A 21,398-nucleotide genomic window follows, 5' to 3' on the forward strand; every position below is an offset into this window, starting at 1 on the left:
ATTCAAAAATAAAGTTGCACGTTTATTTGCTTTAGGGAACCTCACCCCGCTCGTATGGTTGGATAGGCAGTGCAAATTTGAATTTAAATTAGATTGTTAATGGATTACTGGCAGGCGCACAGCCGACTCCAGCCCGCGCTGGCCGATCGAAATGTCGTGAGACTGCGCGATGAAGTGGGGACGCACGCCCGACAAGTCATTTTACCCTCAGGCATGTCGGGTGCGCACCCATGCGCTGAGCGTAACATTCTGCCCCGTGCCCAATTTGGCACACGTCTCTGACTCAACGCCAGCCTGACCCAAGGACTGGGGCACGTGCCTTCTTACACCGCCACGTGAGCGGTTGCTGTACTCAGTCCCACATTAACCCCGGATGTGCCAGACCTTTATACTACAATATGCGCTTGAGGTGTTGTAACCCAAAGGGCCACCGACCCAACAGCTGGAAGGCGGGATTGGGATGGGTCAGTGTTTCGGCCGGCATGGCACGACGGGCTGAATGGCCTCCTTCCGGGCCGTAAATATTTCTATGGCAGGAATTTCCCGGCCCCCGTCCTGGTGGGTCCCACCGGGGGGGGATTCGGCAGGCCAGCCAAAAGTCCATTGACTTCCAGCGGGACCAGACGATGCCGGCATTGGGCGGGGCTGGAAAATCCTGCCCTATATGTCTTTGAATCTGGGTTTAATGCTAGCGGCATCAATGGGTATGTAAATATGCTAATTGGGCTTCAAATCAGATTTTCTTTTTGTATAGAATATAAGCCGATTGATGTGAAAACATAAAGGGGGGGGGGGGATTTTCACCCCCCCCCCCCCACCCTACCCCCCCCTCAACACCCCCCCCCCCCAACCCCGCTCGCTGAGGGGGTAAAATGATGCGGGTGACATCGGGCGTGCGTCATTCAGATTTTCAGTTCGGCCGAACTGCCAAAGGCCTGTAAAGGCCATTAATGAACCAATTAAACCGATTGATAAAGCTGCCCGTCCAACCTTAAGGTTATCGGGGGGGCAGGCGAAGAGCCCAGGCGGACTTTGCGATTTTCCTGGAACCTCATCCACGGGCGGGATGAGGTTTCATGAATGTTTTTGGAATCTTGGAAAAGCCTTTAATAAAATTAATGCACATGTCACAGCTCATGTGCCAGTTTCACATGAGGGCACAAGGTCTGAAGATTTTTTTTCTCCTTTACTAAATTTTAGAAACTTTGAACTAATCTCCCTGAGGCACCATTGTGTCTCAGTGAGATTTCTGTGCTCTTTTGTGTGGACCCGATCGGGGGCGCCGATTGAATCTGTGCACCGCACAACCCCTCCCACGGGGGGAAAGTTCTATCCAAAGAAACTCCCTTTCCATCTGTCATCCTCAGGGCAGGCAATAGACTGTTAGATGCAGAGTAAAACTGCCTCTAATCTGCCACTATAATGTCCCTTAATCCAAACTGGGGAAGAGCTCAAAAAATGCAAGAAACACATAGGCTGGTATTTCCTGCTATTTCCCTCCTGTTTAAATTCCTGCTAGGAATCCTACAATGAGTCCTCCTGACTCCCCAAAGCTTGTCCTTCATCTGTCTCCAAGGCACAAGTCAGGAGTGCGATGGATACTCCCCATTTTCCTGGATGAGTGCAGCTCCCACAACACTCAAGAAGCTTGACACCATCCCAGACAAAGCAGTCTGCTTGATTGGCACCACATCCACAAACATACACTCCCTCCACCAGTGACGTACAGTAACAGCAGTGTGTACCATCCACAAGATACACTGCAGGCTCCTTAGGCAGCACCTTCCAAACCCACAATCATCTAAAAGGACAAGGGCAGCAGATGGATGGGAACACCACCACCTGGAAGTTCCCCTCCAAATCACTCACCCACCCTGATTTGGAAATATATTACCATTCCTTCACTGTCAGTGCCTCAAAGTACAGGAACTCCCTTCCTAACAGCACTGTGGGTGTAGCTACACCACACGGACTGCAGTGGTTCAAGAAGGCAGCTCACCACCACCTTCTCAAGGGCAATTGGGGATGGGCAATAAATGCCGGGCCCAGCCAGTGACGCCCACATCCCATGAATGAACAATAATAAAAAAAAAATCCCATGGGCACAGACTCGCAGGCTAGTGAGCACAGAGCTGGAAAAGAATTGTGTGAGTTAGTGATTGACCACTTTTGCTTCAGTGTAATGTTCCTGTTCATGCTCCGATGCTACTAGTAGTTTCCAATTAAAAAAGAAAAGAAAGACTTGAATTTCTATTGTGCCTTTCGCAACCTCAGGAGGAAGTGTATGTTTGTGGATGTGGTGCCAATCAAGCGGGCTGCTTTGTCCTGGATGGTGTCAAACTTCTTGAGTGTTGTGGGAGCTGCACTCATCCAGGAAAATGGGGAGTATCCATCAGCTAATAAAGTATTTTTAAAGCGTATTTACTTTTGTCACACAGGAAATACGGCAACCAGTTTGTGCACAGTAAGTTCCCACAAACGTCAATGTGGTAATGACCAGATAATCTGATTTTTTGCAATGTCGGTTGAGGGATAAATATTGGCCAGGACACCAGGAATAACTTTCCTGCTCATCTCCTAATTCCTGTCATGGGACACAATAGTGTCCATCTAGGGCAGAGAGGGCCTCAGTTTAATATCTCAGCTGAAAGATTGCAACTCTGACAGTGCAGCACTCTCTCAGTACTCGACCGGAAGCGTCCGCCTTGATGTTCCTGCTCAAGTTCTGAAGTGACATTTCAACCCACAACTTTCTGACTCAGAGGTGAAAGCGTTACCAACTGAGCCACCATTGGTGCTTGAGCTGAGCAAAATTTCCTGGGAGAGGAAAACGCACAGAGAGAAAACAAGCTGGTTTAGGAAAACATTCTGAGACCCCCAAAGTTTGAGAGGACCAAAGTGGCTGGGAAGTGCATTACCCAATACCCACCTACAATGCTTACATTGGTCACACTCAGAAACCCATACAGTTTCCTAAAAGCAGAACCTTTTTTCTAATGTGAATCACTCAGGGGGAAAGGAAAAAGCAAGGTACATCCACAAACATTCACCCCCTCTGGCACCGACGTACAGTAGCAGCAGTGTGTACTATTTACAAGATGCACTGCAGCAATTCACCAAGGCTCCTTCGACAGCACGTTCCAAACCCACGACCACTACCATCTAGAAGGACAAGGGCAGCAGATAGATGGGAACACCACCACCTGGAAGCTCCCCTCCAAGTCACTCACCATCCTGACTTGGAAATATATCGCCGTTCCTTCACTGTCGCTGGGTCAAATTCCTGGAACTCCCTTCCTAACAGTACCTACACCACATGGACTGCAGCGGCTCAAGAAGGAAGCTCACCACCACCTTCTCAAGGGCAATTGGGGATGGGAAATAAATGCTGGCCCAGCCAGTGACGCCCACATCCCATGAATTAATTTTAAAAAAGCTTATATTAGTCAGTGCGGTTAATGCCTATTGAGACTGTAATATGATGCAAAAGTTTACTCTGGGTATCTTACACAAGAGTTTCATGCGTTTTCCATTGTAATTCTGTAATGGACTAATTAATGTTGGAGGGAAAGCTGCTGTTAAAATTCTTGGTTCGGAATCTATTATTCAAACATTGAAATTGCACTGTGCAAACATTACAATAAAGTATTGAATGCATTCATGTGCATTTGCTTTTACTGCTGTCTTACTGAGGATATTTAACAGCTAATGTTCACACTATGTAACTTCAGTGTCTTTCATAGCTGTAGTGCATATGATTATTTGGATAACGTCTCTCATTTCAATTTTCAATGCAAGGCCAACCCAGTGAGCAGGTATCCCACCGCTGCTGCTCAGCTGTACTGGGGTCCAGAGAACAACTTAGCTGGCAGGTATGTAGGGTGTGGTGGGCAATACCCGATTGTAGTGAGGAAGAGATCAGCAAGTCAAGGACCCATCTTATTCTTGTACAGTCCAGGGAGACACTCCTGCTTCCCTTGGGTCCCTGCAAAATAATCTTTCACATACCTTTTCCTCTGTGACTGGCTGATCTCCCACATTATATCTTCTGTAAACTTGAGGTCATTGGCTCCCGGTCAAGCAACATCTTGACTGAAAAATTCTCATCGCTGTTTCCAAATCTCTCCATGGCCTCGCCCCCTCCTTGTCTCTGTGATCTCCTCCAACCCCACAACCCTCTGAGATATCTGCGCTTCTCTAATTCTGGTCTCTTGTGCATCCCCAATTATAATTGCTCCACCCTTGATGGCCATGCCTTCAGTTGCTTAGGCCTCGAGCTCTGGAATAGCCCCCTCTCCACCTTTCTATTGCACATTCCTCCTTTAGGACATTCCTTAAAACTTACCTCTTTGACAAAGCTTTTGGTCATCTGACATATTAACTCCGTATGTGGCTCAGTGTCATACGTTGTTTTATAGTGCTCCTGTGAAGCATCTTGGGATGTTTTTCGCTGTTAAGGAGGCTTTATAAATAGAAGCTGCTGTTGTTCTTATGACCACAAGGAGCGGAATTTTATGGCACCCCCCCTCCCGCTGATGGACTTTTCCAGTCGCGCTGATGCCAATGGGCCTTTGGATGGCTCACTGCATTTTCCGGCCTGGCCCTTGCTGTGACGGGGTCATAAAGTTCCACCCCAGGTATCTCTATGTAGAGAGACTGATCCTCTGGGGAGGCTTCAATGGGGCATCGGGATCTCATGAATGTCATGGCCAGGATCTTAATCTCCCTCCTGGTGGGTTTCGAGGTTGGGAGGGGGGGGGGGTGCGGTGGTGTGTGGGGGGGTGGAGCGTGAATTTACAGCAACGGGATTCCCTCCGGGTTCCTGCCTGCCCCGACCTTGGACCGATTTTATGCTGGGGTGGGCCGGGCAAGGGAAGGGAAGCCCACCCTTGCCCCAATTAAGGTCCTTAAGTGGCAATTTAAGGGCTGTTTCTTGCCCAACCTCGACTTTTAGGCTGGTGTGGGGATGATAGCTCAACCAGGGCGGGGAGTGAGAAGGCCGGAAATGAAGGTAATTGGATCTTGGACAGGAAAGTTGGGTGGTGGGGTGGGAGGGTACACCTTCATCAGAAGCCCCCTTTTGGCTGGGAATAGCTGTCCCCTTAAGGCACTGTGACCTCCAGACCTCCCTCCCCCCCACCGCCACCCCAACTGGCCTATCCCCAAGACCCCGATTGCATCCCCCGGCGATCCCCCCAAGCCTTTCCCTACCCTCCCTAGCCTGGGACTTAGTTCCAAGTAGCTCCCTGCAGTGCCTCTTCCAGCCACTACTGCGCTGTGCCTAGAGAGCTGGCTGGCCAATCTGATTGGCCGGCAGCTTTCCAAGGTGGGACTTCCTCAGAAGTGATGGGGCGGAAATCCTTCCTTATGCCAATCAACACTTGTTAGAGTGTAATATAGCATCGGGGCTGCTGGAATTGGCAGGGATGTGTTCCCATCATCCTGAAAACTTTGGCCCATGTAAACTTGTCACGCTGTAGTTACAAAACCTGGCCCCTAGATAGCTTCAGACATAGACTGTAAATATACTGTTGTCGTCCCTCTCTGGATGGTTTCAGGGACTGAGGTTGCCATTTTGGTTGTACTGCAGGTAAAGTTTCATTTTAACCTTCAACCTCTTCTTGTCAGGTTTTTCACAGTTCAATCCTCCTTAGAGCAAAGGAGATTGAGGGGAGATTGGGTAGAGAAGTGCAAAAGCACGACAGGTTTAGATAAGGTAGACAAAGCCGTTCCTATTAGCCGATGCTACAAGAACTAAGGCAAGAGATACAGGTGGGATGTGAGGAAGAACTTTTTTTATGCAGCAAGTGGTAATTACCTGGAACTCACTGCCTATGGAAGTGGGGACAATAAATAAATTTAAAATGATGGACACTTGAGGGTAAATAGTTGCAGGGCTCCAGGGATAGTGCGGAGAAATGGGAATGACTGGGTCGTTCTGTAGGAAAGCCAGCATGGATATGATGGGGTGAATGGTGTCCTTTTGTGTTGTAAAGATTCCACGACTCTATAATTTACAATCTCAACAAGGCACAACTTAGCTGGAAGCAGGGGTCAGGTAAACAGGAAACCTACACAGGGGGCTGAATCTTACACATGTCGGGCGGGCTGGGGGGGGAGCGGGCGCGGAGCCGACCGCTACCCGCCAATTAAGGCCCGCCCAGCATAATGCGTGGCCAGTAGCGCTCAGCGCTATCTGTGTGGCAGTAGTGGGGGTGGGGGGGTGGGGGAGAGAGAGTCGGCAGCAATCTCCCTGAGCCACGGAGCTGCCTCAGGGAGATTAATTACACAATGAAACTTTTTTTATAAAGTGAAAAATTATTCAGACACGTCCCCTCATGTGACCGTGTCACATGAGCTGGGACGTGTTTGTCAATTTCGCAAAATTTATTCATTGATTTGATTAAACCTTCAGGAAACCTCATCCCGCCCGTGGATGAGGTTTCCTGCAAAACGCGAAGGTTGCTTGCGCCCTTCGCCTGCCCGCCGACCTTAAGGTTGGGCGAGCAGGGTTGTCAACAACGTTGATTGCTTTTGAAATGGCCTTAATAGGCCGTTGACAATTCGGCGGGTGTGCAGCCGCCTATGTTTGTGCGCCCACCGAACGGAATATCGGAATGATGGGCAATGAAGTCGGGACCCGCGCCCGACGTCCTCTCGCGTCTTTTTACGCATTGGCGTGTCAGGCCCGGTCCCGCATGCCGACAGCAACATTCTGACCAGCGTGAAGCGCCCGGCACATGTGAACGAGTACAGGTAGTGGTGGCGGCACGGACAGTCTGCTGGAGGGTGAGGTAGTCTCCCTCCTTGAAAAGGCAGCGCCACGAGATGCTCAAATGATGATATAGGATATTGGAACGCCTGCTGATGAGTTTCCTGTGCTGTGGCCGCAAGCAACACTTTGCATTTGTATAGCACCCTAATGGGGTTAAATGTTCCAAGGGGCTTCACAGGAGCATTGTCTGTGATATTTGCCAGAGGGATATGGACGTCCTGGTACATGCATCAGGTAAAGTTAGTATGCAGAGACAGCAAATGATCAGGAAGGCAAATGGAATATTGTCATTTATTGCAAGGGAAAGGAATATATAAGTACAGAAGTTTTGCTACGGTTGTACAGGTCATTGGTATGATCACACCAGAAGTACTATGTATAGTTATGGTCTCTTTAGACTACTCTCTCTCAGATACTCAACTTGGCTAACATCACTGATTCACAGGCCTGTAGTGAGGAGTCACCAACCTTTGGCTGTCTCCTTGGATCTTCCAGCTTCTCGCAAGTCTATTTTTTTTGCTTTAAGTCTGCTTCCTGCAGCTTTCTCTCTATAATTCAAAGCCTTTGCCTCTGCTCCTTGCTTTCACTTCCACTGAACAGGACCTGTTCACAATTCCTGTTCTTGTTGCTTGACTTAACTGTCTTCCTAAGATTTTCTTTTGGCCCCACTCCCTGGTTTCTGGGACTTCCTTCTGTTCTTTTGGAAAATCTGCTCTCTGTGGTTCTGTCTCCTGTCCAGCTTCTTCAACATGTGGTATCCACAGACCAACTGAACTCAAACTGGTTTTCTGATTCACCCTGCCCCTCTATTATTCTCCTGTTGCTAGACAACAGCACAGTTTTTCCTACTTTGTTTTAATTTCCCTGAACCACTAATCATCCCGCACCCACCCTCCCCCCAAAACACAATTCTCCACTTCAAGGGTCATAAAATCTCATTGAAATGCAGGTATACAAAGAAAACTTCAGACTTGCTAACTCTATCTCACAGAAAAAAACTCTAAATGAAACTAGACCCAAGTTGCACCCTTTTAACCCACAAGTAAAACATATAAATTAAATGTAAACTTAAAGCTATAGCTTTTTTCTAACACCCACAAATACAAATATAACTTGCTTAAAACTGATTGTAGTTCCTAACACCTCCTTCTTCAAAAGCAAGAAAACTTCACAACAGCAAAAGTTTCCTTACAATGGCCTTACTTATACTTCGCAAGAACTTAACATCATAAACATCTAATAGCTTATTACATACTATACAAATAACATTTTCATCTTGTTTCACAACTACACGTCATACCATACAATTACGAAGATTTAACCAAAGCAACATCAATAAATGTAACAAGCTTAGCAAAATTTGTGCATCCTAGCATTACCACAGCTCAACCCTTGCATTTCTTTTTCCATGTATTCCCAGTCTTTAACTCAGCAAAGAATGTTTCATTTAAGTCCACGGTCCAATCGTCCTTTTTGTTAGCTGTAGGTTCACTTTCATTTTGATTTAGAAAAGTCAAAATGGCATTCTTGTGCATTAACATCTCATGTCTTCTTTGATCAAAATCTCTTTTAGCTGTTTCAAGAACGTTGTTGAGATGCCCCTTATGTTCACATAAAAGGGTTTTGTACTCTTGACTTGGTTTGATCTTTGAACTTTTTGTGATCTTGGTTGTGTCTCCCAATCCAGGTTTCAAACAGGTCTTTTCCATTTCTCCTTGAGTGGCGTCAATTACTTACTCCCTCTGGTGTTTCATAGCTCGCTCCAACCCTTCATCTCTTACATAATTTACGAACTATATCATTCCACTCCTCGGCAGGTTTTGAATGGTCTTTTGTAAATCGTCCACTCACCTGGATTCCAGCTGCTGTATCTTGTGTATTAACCCCGGCAAGCACCTGTAAATCAGTGTCTCTCGTCATTGACCTGGAAGGGTCATTTTGCACTTTCAGTCCTTTCTGTTGACAATTCTTAATATCCAATCCTGCAGGCACCTCAGTTGCTTTTGTACTGCCCATTACTGAGGTTGATACAATAGTAATGTTGCTTGGATCAGTTCTTAGCTCAACTGGACCACAATTCAGTGAGGAATTCTTATTCACAAGAACAATTTCAGAACAGTGACACTCCATACCACACATCTCCTGTTTCATTGTCTCTTGTTTGCAAAGTTCAAGGATCTTATTGCTTTTTTCTGGATGAAGTTTTAACAGTTCATTAGTTTAGGTTTTTAATCCTGCATTCAACCAATTATTCCCATTTACCAATCATTTCTTTTCTTATTCAAGGTATTTCCCATGATATTTCATAGAGGCTTGTTATGATATGGCAGGTGGTAGGTATTTGCCAGGCTGACCAAATCCCAGAGGGAAACTTGGTCAGGCTGTCGCAATGATTTTGCAATTTGTATTTATTATGAGAAGGTATGTGTACTGAAGTCAGAAGTAAAGATTCCACTACCACTTTTGGGGATTTTAAATATTAAATTAAAACAGTTATTAACCAAAGGAAAGAAAACTTAAACACACAAGATTACAGTTACACTATTAAATTTAGGCTTATAACATTTTCCGAAAGATTTCTACTTAGCTAGATTCACAAATAAGCACCCTTTTCCAGACAAAAAATCCCTATAGATTCTTAATCTATAAAACATCTAGCAGTATTACCACAAGGCACCCACTTTTGCTATAAGGGAGGTATTTCACAAGCTTCTCTCTCCCCCTCACTTGACAATGTAAACCAGTCAGGGTTACGTCTTCCATCTTTACTAAAGTCTTAGCAGCCTACAAAGTCATTTCAAATTCCAACCCATGTAATAGACTTCACAGCAACTCAAATTCCTATGTCCAATACCTCAGTACCTCCAAACACTCGTTTTTTTTTAAGGATTCACAATTTCCATCAAAAGTCAAGGACTTCTAATCCAACAAGATATCCCACTTCATTACAATAATCCCGGATGAGCCCCCACGTTGTCATGATCCCAGCTGACATTACTACTGGACAAGTCAGTTCCCTGGGTGGAACCTAGCTTGATAGATCCTAACTTTTATTTTTTGTTTAGAAATTGGAGAGTGGCTATGGAACAGAATCACAGAGTTTGCTGATGTAAACATTTATGAAACAAGAAAAAAATGAACTATATTTCACTATTCCTTCACCCACGACCATACCTTTACAGATATGTACAGATTCATAAGAATAACACAAGTTACAAAAAATCTATCTTACTCTTTAATATTCATGGTAAGTATACAGTCCATGTAACCCAGTAGGCGACCCTCCAAAATCAAGTGATAGAGCCACCCAAAGAAGATGCTATGGAACTCCCATCAACTCCCCCCCAGACGCTTGCTACACCATGAGCCAACCGGTCTCACAGAATTCCTTCTTTCTCCTGAGGATTTCCAATCTCAATGCTCGAAGAGCTCACTTTGGGATCTTCTCCCAAATAACACTTACACTTGGATCCACCTCCAGGGTTTCAACCTCTCCTGATGTTCCTCTCCCCTGGATCGCCTCGTGCATTCAAGCTTCACTTTCCACACACTCTCTCAGATACTCAGTTGTGCCAACAGGACACCATTGCTTCACAGGCCTGTTGCGGGGAGTCACCAACCTTTGGCTGAATCTGTGGATTTTCTGGCTTCTTGCAAGCCTGCTTTGTTTTAAGTCTGCTTCCTGCAGCTCTCTCTTTTTAATTCGAATATTTTCTTTCTGTTCCTTGCTTTTGCTTCCACTGAACAGGACCAGCTTTTCTTTTATTCATTCAAGGGATGTGGGCTTCGCTGGCTAGGCCCGCATTTATTGCCCATCCTTAATTGACCTTGAGATGGTGGTGAGCTACCTTCTTAAATTGCTGCAGTCCATGTGGTGTAGGAACACCCACAGTGCTGTTAGGGAGGGAGTTCCTAGACTTTGATCCAGTTACAAGTCAGGATGGTGAGTGGCTTGGAGAGGAACTTGCAGGTGGTGGTGTTCCCATGTATCTGCTGCCCTTGTCCGTCTAGATGGTAGTGGTCGTGGGTTTGGAAGTTGCTGTCTTGTTCCTTGACTTAACTGTTTGCCTGAGACTTTCTTTTGTCCCCACTCCCTGGTTTCTGGAACTTTCTTCTGTTCTTTTGCGAAATCTGCTCTCTGCAGTTCCCTCTCCTCTCCAGCTTTCTCACCATTTGGTATCCACCGGCCAACTGAGCTCAAACTGCTTTTCTGATTCACTCTGTCCCTCTGGTGGTCTCCAGTTGCTTGGCAATGGCACAGTTTTTCCTATTTTGTTTTAACTTCCCTAAACCACTAACCCCCCTGAAACACACTTCAAGGGTCGTAAAATCTCATTGAACTGCAGGTATACAAACGAGACTTCAAACTTGCTGACTCCATCTCACAGAGAAAAACTCTAAATGAAACTAGACCCTAGTTTCTCTATTTTAGCCCACAAATAAAACATATAAATTAAACTTAATCTCTAAGCTATAGCTTTTTCCTAACACCCACAAATACAAATATAACTTACTTAAAACTAACTATAGTTCCTAACACATCCTTCTTCAAAAGCAAGAAAGCTTCACAACAGTGAAGGTTTCTTTACAATGGCCTTACATTGCTAACTCTAGTTCCTAACAGCCACAAATATGTAGACATTGGGTCAGATGATCAAAAGGATACATTTTTAGGAGTGGTCTTAATGGAGAAACAAAAGGTTTTAGCATCTAATTATCAAGCAGTACTGTGGCTATGCCTACACCACATGGACAGAAGAATTCAAGAACTACCACCTCCTCAAGGGTGATTTGGAATGGGCAGTAAATGCCAACTGAGCCAACAGCACCCAGGTCCCATGAGCAAATCTAAGAAAAACTTGTCCTAGTATTTTCTTATGTGGCTTATTGTCAAATTATATGGGACAACTCTCCTGTGAAGCACCTTGAGATGTTTTACAACATTAAAGGTGCTATATAAATGAAAGTTGTTGCTATTATAATATACTTTGCTCCACACTATAATCTGCTTTAGTGAAGGCCATTTCTTATTATACTCACTGGATAAAACAATTGGATGTTGTTAATTATAAAACAAATGGTGCCTAGACCAGCATCAAGGTGCTAATCACTGAAATAAACAGTTCCGTTGGGTGGGGCATGTTGTTAACAAATCTGATACCAGACTCCTGAAGCAACTGCTCTAACCAGAACTTGGTGGTAGTAGGAGACTCCCAGGGGGACAATGGAAACATTTTAGGGAAGTCGTTAAAGCATCCCTGAAGAGGTCAAACATCCCCGCTAACTCATGAGAGTCCCTGGTTTGACCAAATTGGAGAAGGCTCTTTCGGGAAGGCACCAAACTATTGAGAAGCTTCAGCGGGGACGTGCAGAGGCAAAGTCAAGTTATCAGGGGGAGAGCACAAAACTCCCATCCAAGTAACCCTTCAAGCACCACCTGCCCATGTGGCAGAGTCTGCTCATTGAATTATCAGCCATCTCAGAACCCATCGAACCAGAGTGGAGGCAAATCATCTTCAATCCCGAGGGGCTGCCTAAAACAAAAGAAAAAGGGGTGACTGGTGCGTACATTCAAACGGCAACAACTTGCTTTCATGTTTCTTTACTTTTATTATGGAGGAACCCAGGTGATCCTCATGGAACAGAAAACCGAAAGGGTAGGGGAGAAAATGGGCAAAATTACGAAAGTATTGGCTAGTTGAATTCATGGTGGACAAATATTCTTGGAATGTGAACAAAATAACATAGAATAATAAATTATTTTACTTTACTTTTTATTCATTCATGGGATGTGGGCATCACTGCCAAGGCCAGCATTTGTTGCCCATCCCCAATTGCCCTTGAACTGAGTGGCTTGTTAAGCCTTTACAGAGGGCAGTGAAGAGTCAACCACATTGTTGTGGATCTGAAATCACATGCAGGCTCAAGCCTGGGACAAAATCAATAATCACTTAGACAAGTGGAGAATAATTAAGGAAAGCCAGCATGGATTCATTAAGTGTTATGGCACAATAGATGGTAAATGCTAAACTGCTCAAATCAAATCCCAGAGGGAAACTTGAAGCAGCTGCCACAACTATTTGCAATTTGTATTTATTTTGAGATGTGGGCTTTGAATTCAGTAAAAAGGCCACCGAGCTTTGAGAGTTTTTTTTACAAAACCAAATTAAAGCTTTATGAATAAAAAAATGATTTTAAGCAGAAAAATAGGTTTACAAATTACACTATGATGACTCCTAGCTCGTCTAGTTAATCTAACTCCCAGTTACATCTCCACTAAAACACATAGACTTTAAAAGACCCAGGCAATGCACACACCCTGGACAATTGAATTCAAAGTGAGTTTTCTTAACTTCAGTGCTTGTAGACAACAGTTTGGGCACAGGGACTGGTGGCTTTTCAGACTTGTTAGTACTTAGATTGCCTTCCTTTATACGTATTTTCCCCTTCAAATGCAAACTCCCATTGTTTCACGATGTCTTTAGACTTTACCTCCCTAATAACAAAAACCTATCATAGTACTAATTTTACCAGTAATCTTTGGGAAAAATAAACACACTGTTTCTTAATTTCTCCTGGCTAAGTGAAACATTTCACCGTCTCTTTTGAATTCAAGCTGGCCTAGTTTATTTAAAAATACAAATGTTCCCTTTACACCTCACATTCTAAAACTTCAGCCATGTTTACCTACTTAGCATTTCAAACATAGCTTATCTTCTGATACATCAAAACCTTCAGACCAGCTGCCATTAATTCAATTAAGACACACACACACACAAACACACACAGCTACTCTATAGTAAATTCCAATAATATTATGAAAATTTTACATCTTCCTTACATAAGGGAAAACAAGATTAACTAACTGGCTGGAGTTTTTTGAAGAGGTAACAGAGAAGGCTGATATAGGCAATGCTGTTGATGTGGTGTATATGGATTTTCAAAAGGAATTTCATACAGTGCCATGTAGCAGATTTGTGACCAAAATTCTAGCTCATGGAATAAAAGGGAAAGTAAGAACTGGGATAAGAAATTGGCTTTTTCTTGTATTCGTTCATGGGATAGTGGTGCCGCTGGCTAGGCCAGCATTTATTACCCATCCATAATCGCCCATGAGAAGATGGTGATGAGCTGCCTTCTTGAACCACTGCAGTCCACGTGACAGGAAAAAGATAGTCATGATAAATGGTTGTTTTTCAGATTGGAGGAAGATCTGTAGTGGAGTTCCTCATGGGGTCAGTGTTGGGACCCTTGCTTTTCCAGATATATGTAAATGACCTAGGCTGTGGTGTTCAGGGCATGATTTAAAAATTTGCAGATGATAAAAGGTTTGGAAATGTTGTCAACAGTGATAAGGATAGCCTTGAACTTCTAAAGGACATAGACATGTTTGTGGATATGGCAAACAAGTGGCAGATGAAGTTCAATGCAGAGAATTGTGACGTGATTCATTCTGCCAGGAAGAATATGGAGGGACAGTATAAAATAAAGGGAGAAACTCTGAAGGGGGTGCAGGAATAGAGGGACCTCAGTGTATATGCACGTAGGTCATTGAAGATGGCAGGGCATGTTTGAGAGAGCAGTTAATAAAGCATATAGTATCTTAGGCTTTATTAATAGGGGCATTGAGTACAAGAGTAAGGAGGTCATGTTGAACTTGTATAAGACACCAGTTAGGTCTCACCTGGACTACTGCATCCAGTTCTGGGTGCTATGCTTGTGGAAGGATGTGAAGGCATTGGAGAGAGTACAGAGGAGATTCACAAGAATGATCCCAGGGATAAAGAACTGTAGCTGTGAGGATAGATTGGAGAGATTGGGACTGTTTTCCTTGGAGAAAAGAAGGCTGAGAGAGGACTTGATTGAGGTATTCGAGATCCTGAGGGGTATGGGCAGGGCAAATAGTGAGAAACTGCTCCCATTCAAGAGGGCATCAAGAACTAGAGGGCACAGATTAAAATTAATTGACAGAAGGAGTAGATGCAACGTGAGGAAAAGATTTTTCACCCAGAGGGTGTTTGGAGTCTGGAATGAACTTTCTGAAAAGGCGGTGGAGGTAGGTTCGATCAAGCTATTCAAAAGGGAATTGGATTGTTACCTGAAAAGAGAGAATATGCAAGGTCATCGGGATAAGGCTGGGGAGTGGGACTAGTTAGGGTGCACCTTCAGAGAGCCAGTGCAGACCTGATAGGCTGAATGGCCTCCTTCTACACAGTAAAGATTCTGTGATTCTGCGATAGGCCAGACTAGGTAAGGTTGGCAAATTTCATTCTCTAACGGACATTAGTGAATCAGGTGGGTTTACACGACAATCAGCGATAGTTTTCATTGTCACCATTACTGAGAGTTTCAATTCCAGATTCATTAATTAGATATAGCCAGCCCCATGGTGGGATTTAAAGCCAAGTACCCAGTGCATTAGCCTACGCCTCTGAATTATTAGTGCAGTAACATTACCACGACACCACCACCTTCACCATCCATTCAGGAAGTAAAATCACTGTCAACCCTAATCACACATGAGTAGAGATGCAGGGAAAAAGAATATTACAAAGGTGATTTTATTAAATTAATGTCACAAACAATGTTGACAAGCTCTTGCTGTCGGTAGGGACACCAAATCAGGAAGGCTGCTGACATCAAAGCACAAGGAATAGAAAAAATAAAAATAATGTTCTGCAAAAACAATGCTAGAAATCTGAAATAAAAACAGAAAATGCTGGAAATGCGCAGCGGCTCAGGCAGCATCTGCGGAGAGGAACCGGGTTAACCGCTGGGATTCTGCTGGGCTGCATGGTCTCGCCCACAGGTCAGGCAACCGGTGGGGAACACGTCGTTTCCGTGGTGAGGCCCAATGGAATCAAGTGCCCTTCAGGTACTCACGTGGCCACCTGGCGGTGGACATCCGGCTTGCCGAGAGCTGCTGGCCAATCAGAAGCTCAACGTTGCCACTAGCGCCAGCAGGAGTGGTAGCGACTGGTGGTACCGCACCCACCAGAGGCCCAGGATCGTTGTGGGACCCAGGGCCAAAGGGCAGTGAGTGTGCGATGGGGGGGGTAGTTGGGTCGGGGTTGTGGGAGAGGGGCGGAAGGGAGGGGTTTTCAGAGGCAAGGGCAGGGGGGATGGCTTTCAACAGCTGCCTCCCTCTGTCCGACACCGGGTCCCTGTATCGGGCAGACAGTGCCTGGCCATTAGGATAACCCCCTGAAAGGCTGCTAGCAAACCCAGCAGTGTTTGATGGGCAGTGTTCTGGGGGCGTAGGAAACCCATGCAGCCCCCATTTAAATTGCAATGAGATCAGGGATAATGGGTGTCAACTAACTCATTAACGAGCTTAACTGATAGCCCACAGCCGGGAATCCTGGTCAGGATTCACCCTCCCACTTACTCAGGGAGTTTTTGCCTCCACGGGGAGATTAATGTGGCGCATCTCCCACAGTTAAGGCTGACATGTTTCCCATTGCAATGGGTTGCATTAAATCCAGCCCAACGTTTCAGGTCGATGACCCTGTGTTCTCATGAAAGGTCATTGACCTAAAATGTTAACTCTGTTTCTCTCCACAGTTGCTGCCTGACCCTCTGTGCACTTTAAACATTTTATGTTTTCATTTGTATAAAAATGTTCCACCCACTTTGCCTCCCCTGCCCAAGATACTAAGTTATGTTATGGTACAAACTGGTGGTGGCAAGTCATTCATTGATACCTGGAAACATACAAACATACAAATTAGGAGCAGGAGTAGGCCATTCGGTCACTCAAAGCAGCTCTGCCATTTGATAGGACCGTGGCTAATTGGATCGTGGGCTCAACTCCGCTTTCCTGTCTATCCCCTAGACCCTTTGGCTCCCTTGTCAATCAAGAATCTATCTAACTGGGCCTTAAAAATATTTAATGACCCAGCCTCCAGTGTTCTCTGGGGGAGGGAATTCCATAGACTAACAACGCTCTGAAAGAAAAAATATGTCAATCTCTGTCTTGAATGCGAGACCCCTTATTTTTAAACTGTATCTTCTTGCTCCTGGCTCTCCCACAAGGGAAAACATCCTTTCAGCATCCACCCTGTCAAGCCCCTTCAGGATCTTATATGTTTCAATAAGATCACCTCTCATTCTTCAATGGATTGAGCCCCAGGCTGTCCAACCTTTCCTCATAAGATCATCCCCTTCATCTGAGGAATCAGTTGAGGGAACCTTCTCTGAACTGCTTCTAATGTGATTATGTTCTTTCTTAAATAAAGAAACTAAAACTGTACATGCTAGATGTGGTCTCACCAACTGTACAACTGTAGGAAAACTTCCCTACTTAAATATTCCATTTACCTCCCTAATCACTCGCTTTACCTGCATACTAACTTTTCCTGATTCATGTACCAAGACACCCAGATCCCTCTGTACTGCAGAGTTCCGCAGTCTTTCTCCATTTAAATAATATGCTGCTTTTCTATTCTTCCGACCAATGGGGCAAGTTCACATCTTCCCACATTTACTCCATCTGCCAGATTTGTGCCCAATGACATAAGCTATCTATGTCCCTTTGCAGACTCCTCATGTCCTCTTTATAACTTACTCTACTATCTTTGTGTCATCAGTCAATTTAGCAACCGCATATTCATCCAAGTTATTGACACATGGAAAAGTGCCCATTCTTCATGTCAAACCTAAACAGTCAGTGTCAACAGGCTGCCTCTGCTAGGGTTGATCACGGCACCTCTCAAAATCCAAACACAAACACTTTCTGAAGTGTGGGTGGGCGGAGGTGCCTGAATAAGGGTCAGGAGAGTGAATGTTGGCTGATATTTCCTCTTCAAGTGCAGGGGCATGAGGTTCAGTTGGACTGTCCCCAGCATGAAGCATGGGTTGATGATGGTTTCTGCCTCAGCATCACACAGTGCATTCACCCACTGCTGCATCAGAACCCACATATTATTCTTGGTCCCATTGACACATTGACTGCTGCAATGGAGTCTTTTCCCAGAGGCCAGCTCACGGTGTTGCATTGAAGCTTTAGTAACCAGCTGATAGCTTCACAAATTGACCCTGCTCACTGCAGGAACAATGTCCTGGCAATTTGGCCTAAGCTGTGTTTTGCTAACATTTTAGTGTTTCAAGGGCCAATTGTGACTTTGAGCGACATTGAATCAACTGCCCGTTATACATCTCTCTCAGTTTTCATTTGTATTGGCTTCAATGGATTGGTTATTGCTCGTGTTACACTATCTGTCAAAGTCAAAGTTACCCCTACTATGTGTCAGCATAAAATAACTTCCTGTGCCATTTGCTCGACAGGTGATACAGACCGTTTTCTTTGGGATCTGTGTACTGACTGATCTCTCCAGTCTCCTTACTCAAGGCACTGATGACCAAGAGCAGCAGAGGCAGCTCAGGAAGCTGATTTCTCTTCGAGACTGGCTTATGGCTGTCTTGGCGTTTCCTGTGGGGGTGGTAAGTGGCCGCCTTTCTTATTAACCCCTTTCATGCTTTTTGTTGTCTTCACAGTCGAATCCATTGAGCTTCAATGGATGGGAGTGGGAGATGGTGGCGTAATGCACTGGGGAGAAGAGTTCAGATGTCACCATCCCACCACGACAGCTGGTGGAATTTAAATTCAATCAATAAATCTGGAATTGAAAGCTAGTCTCAGTAATGGAGGCCATGACAACTATCATCGATTGTTGTAAAAACTCACTAACGTTCTTTAAGGAAGTAAATCTGCTGTCCTTACCCAGTCTGGCCTACATGTGACTCCAGACCCACAGCAATGTATTAACTCTTAACTGCCCTTTGAAATGGCCTAGCAAGTCACTCAATTAAAGGGCAATTAGGAATGGGCAACAAATGTTGGACTTGTCAGTGACGCCCACATCCCATGAAAGAATAAACTAAAAAAAGGGGTGTATATTGGGTTTTATTTCTACCCTTTAGCCTTTTTCGATTCCTTCACCCCACCCCACCCCCACTAGGGCTATCTGTACCTTGCTCGCCCTGCTTTCTACCCTTAATTAGCACATTCCTTTAGATAATATCACCACCTTCAACACCTCTTTGTCCTTTTGTCTGTGACATCTTTTGGCAATCTCCGCCTGTCACTGGCTGTACTTGTCCCACCCCCGCTTAAACCAGTTTATATTTCACCTCTCTTCTATTTTTACTTAGTCCTGCTGAAGGGTCATCCGGACTCGAAACGTTAACTGTGTCCCTCTCCGCAGATGCTGCCAGACCTGCTGAGTTTTTCCAGGTATTTTTGTTTCTGTAGTGTATATTGGGAATTTAAAAGTAAGGATGGAATGGACTGAAATTCAAAAAGGCTGTGAGATGTGTCTGAATTGCAGATCGGCACTCTTGGTGCACAGAGCTTTTTATCGGGGGCACTGAATTGGAAGACACGTTCTTGTGTACCTCAGCCAAGGCTTCCTTTCAATCACATTCTTTCCTGGTTAATTTTATTGCATCTTACCTTCACAGTTGCAGCAATGCTCTCTGCTCTTCTCCACAGAGGCTGAGATACATCACAAAAGGATTCACCGTGCAAAAAAAGACTATTTGGCCCAATAGATCCATATCAGTGCTTATGCTCTGCACATGTCTGCTCCTAATCTTGTTCATCTAATCCCATCAAAATATCCTTCCATTCCTTTCTTCCTCAGCTTCCCCTGAAATCCATCCCTGCTGTTCACCTCAACCAGTTCTGGTAGCGAGTTCCACATTCTCACCATTCTCTGGATAAAGAAGCTTCTCCTGACTTTCCTATTAGATTTATTAGTGACTGTCTTATATATAACGACCCTTAGTTTGGTCTTGCCAGCAAGCAGAAGTATCTACCTGATGAAGCCATTTCATAATCTTGAAGACCTCTATCAGGTTGCTTCTCAGCTTCTCTTTTCTGGAGAAAGAAGCCTCAACATACTCAATCTAACATCTAAGTCCCTATTGAAACCTCATGATAAAATTTTACACAAGGCTTCCAATTCTGGAGTGACCAGTGTACTCTAAAGCATCGGCATAACCTCTGCAGTCAAATACTCCAATGATCTAGCTGTGTAGCTTTAGTCATACATGCAAACTAGGAATTACAAATTAGGAGCAGGAGTAGGCCACTCGGCCCCTCGAGCCTGCTCCGCCATTCAGTAAGATCATGGCTGATCTGATTGTAACCCGAACCCCACATTCCTGCTCACCCCCGGTAACCTTTCACCCCCTTGTTAATCAAGAGTCATGGAGTCATGGTGGCACAGATGGAAAAATTTCGGCACATCGAGTCCATGCCAGCACTCTGAGCAATCCAGTTAGGCCCATTCCCCTGCTCTAACCCGAGGCCCTGCAAGTTTATTTCCCTCATGTGTTCATCCAATTTCCTAATGAAATCATTGGTCAGCTATGCTTCCACCACCCTTGTAGGTGGCGAGTCGTACAGTGTCTGTTCAGTGAAAGTGCTGAATCTACTTGACACATTATTTTCATCCCTTATGCAGTGCAATTTTTTTTAGTGTTAACTTTAATTTGTCATTTGTTTGTCTAATTGCTTAACTGATCTAAACCCTTCTACAAATCAATAACTGCACTCTACTGCTTTTAGCCCTGTCTCAGGTGGAACGTGCTTATTATTAACTCGGCATCTAAGCACTATCAGAGAAGTACTTTAAACAGAAAGTAACTCCTGTTTAAAACCTGACCATTCATACCCTTTACTTAGTCTAAGAATTGCCTTATCCTTTGAAAAGATTTGGATAATAAGTTGCACCAGGAATTTTTTTTCATTCTTTCATGTATTGTGGGTGTTGCTGGCTGGGCCAGTCTCTTTTTCCCATCCCTGATTGCCCTACTTAAAGTGGTGCTGAACCCCCTTCTTGAACCGCTGCAGTCCCTGTGCTGTAGGTACACCTACAGTGCTATTAGGGAGCGAGTTCCAAGATTTTGACCCAGTGACAGTGAAGGAATGGCAATATATTTCAAAGTCAGGACAGTGAGTGGCTTGGAGGGGAACTTGCAGGTGGTGGTGTTCCCATCTATCTGCTGCCCTTGTCCTTCTAGATGGTAGAGGTCATGGGTTTGGAATATGCTGTTTCAAACATGCCATTGTTACCATATGGCTCATTGGTTCTGTACATTGTGTATATTGGGTGAATGGGCATGGAAGGGCTATAAGCTGGTATGGGGCCATGGGGGCATGATTTGGCACTAAGTTGAAATGGAGAAGGTCAAGGAGGCATGGAAGGCTTCCAATTCTGGAGTGACCAGTGTACTATAAAGCATTGGCATAACCTCTGCTGTCAAATACTCCAATGATCTAGCTGTGTAGCTTTAATCATACATGCAAACTAGGAAATACAAGTTAGGAGCAGGAGTAGGCCACTCGGCCCCTCGGGCCTGCTCCATCATTCAGTAAGATCATGGCTGATCTGATTGTAACCCCAACCCCACATTCCTGCCCACCCCCGGTAACCTTTCACCCCCTTGTTAATCAAGAGTCATGGAGTCATGGTGGCACAGATGGAAAAATTTCGGCACATCGAGTCCATGCCAGCACTCTGAGCAATCCAGTCAGGCCCATTCCCCTGCTCTAACCCGAGGCCCTGCAAGTTTATTTCCCTCATGTGTTCATCCAATTTCCTAATGAAATCATTGG

General features: G+C 44.8%; 1 protein-coding gene across 1 annotated transcript in view; it reads left to right on the top strand.

The window, feature by feature from the left end:
• The window catches only part of aig1 (androgen-induced 1 (H. sapiens)), a 128,733-nt gene that overhangs the window by 45,115 nt on the left and 62,220 nt on the right, over window positions 1-21,398 (top strand). The window contains exon 2 of the mRNA XM_041216874.1: window positions 18,062-18,217. Coding sequence (XP_041072808.1) covers window positions 18,062-18,217 — 156 coding nt within the window. The remainder of the gene's footprint in view (window positions 1-18,061; window positions 18,218-21,398) is intronic.

The sequence above is a fragment of the Carcharodon carcharias genome, chromosome 2 (genome assembly GCF_017639515.1).
Source record: "Carcharodon carcharias isolate sCarCar2 chromosome 2, sCarCar2.pri, whole genome shotgun sequence".
NCBI classification, from domain to species: domain Eukaryota; kingdom Metazoa; phylum Chordata; class Chondrichthyes; order Lamniformes; family Lamnidae; genus Carcharodon; species Carcharodon carcharias.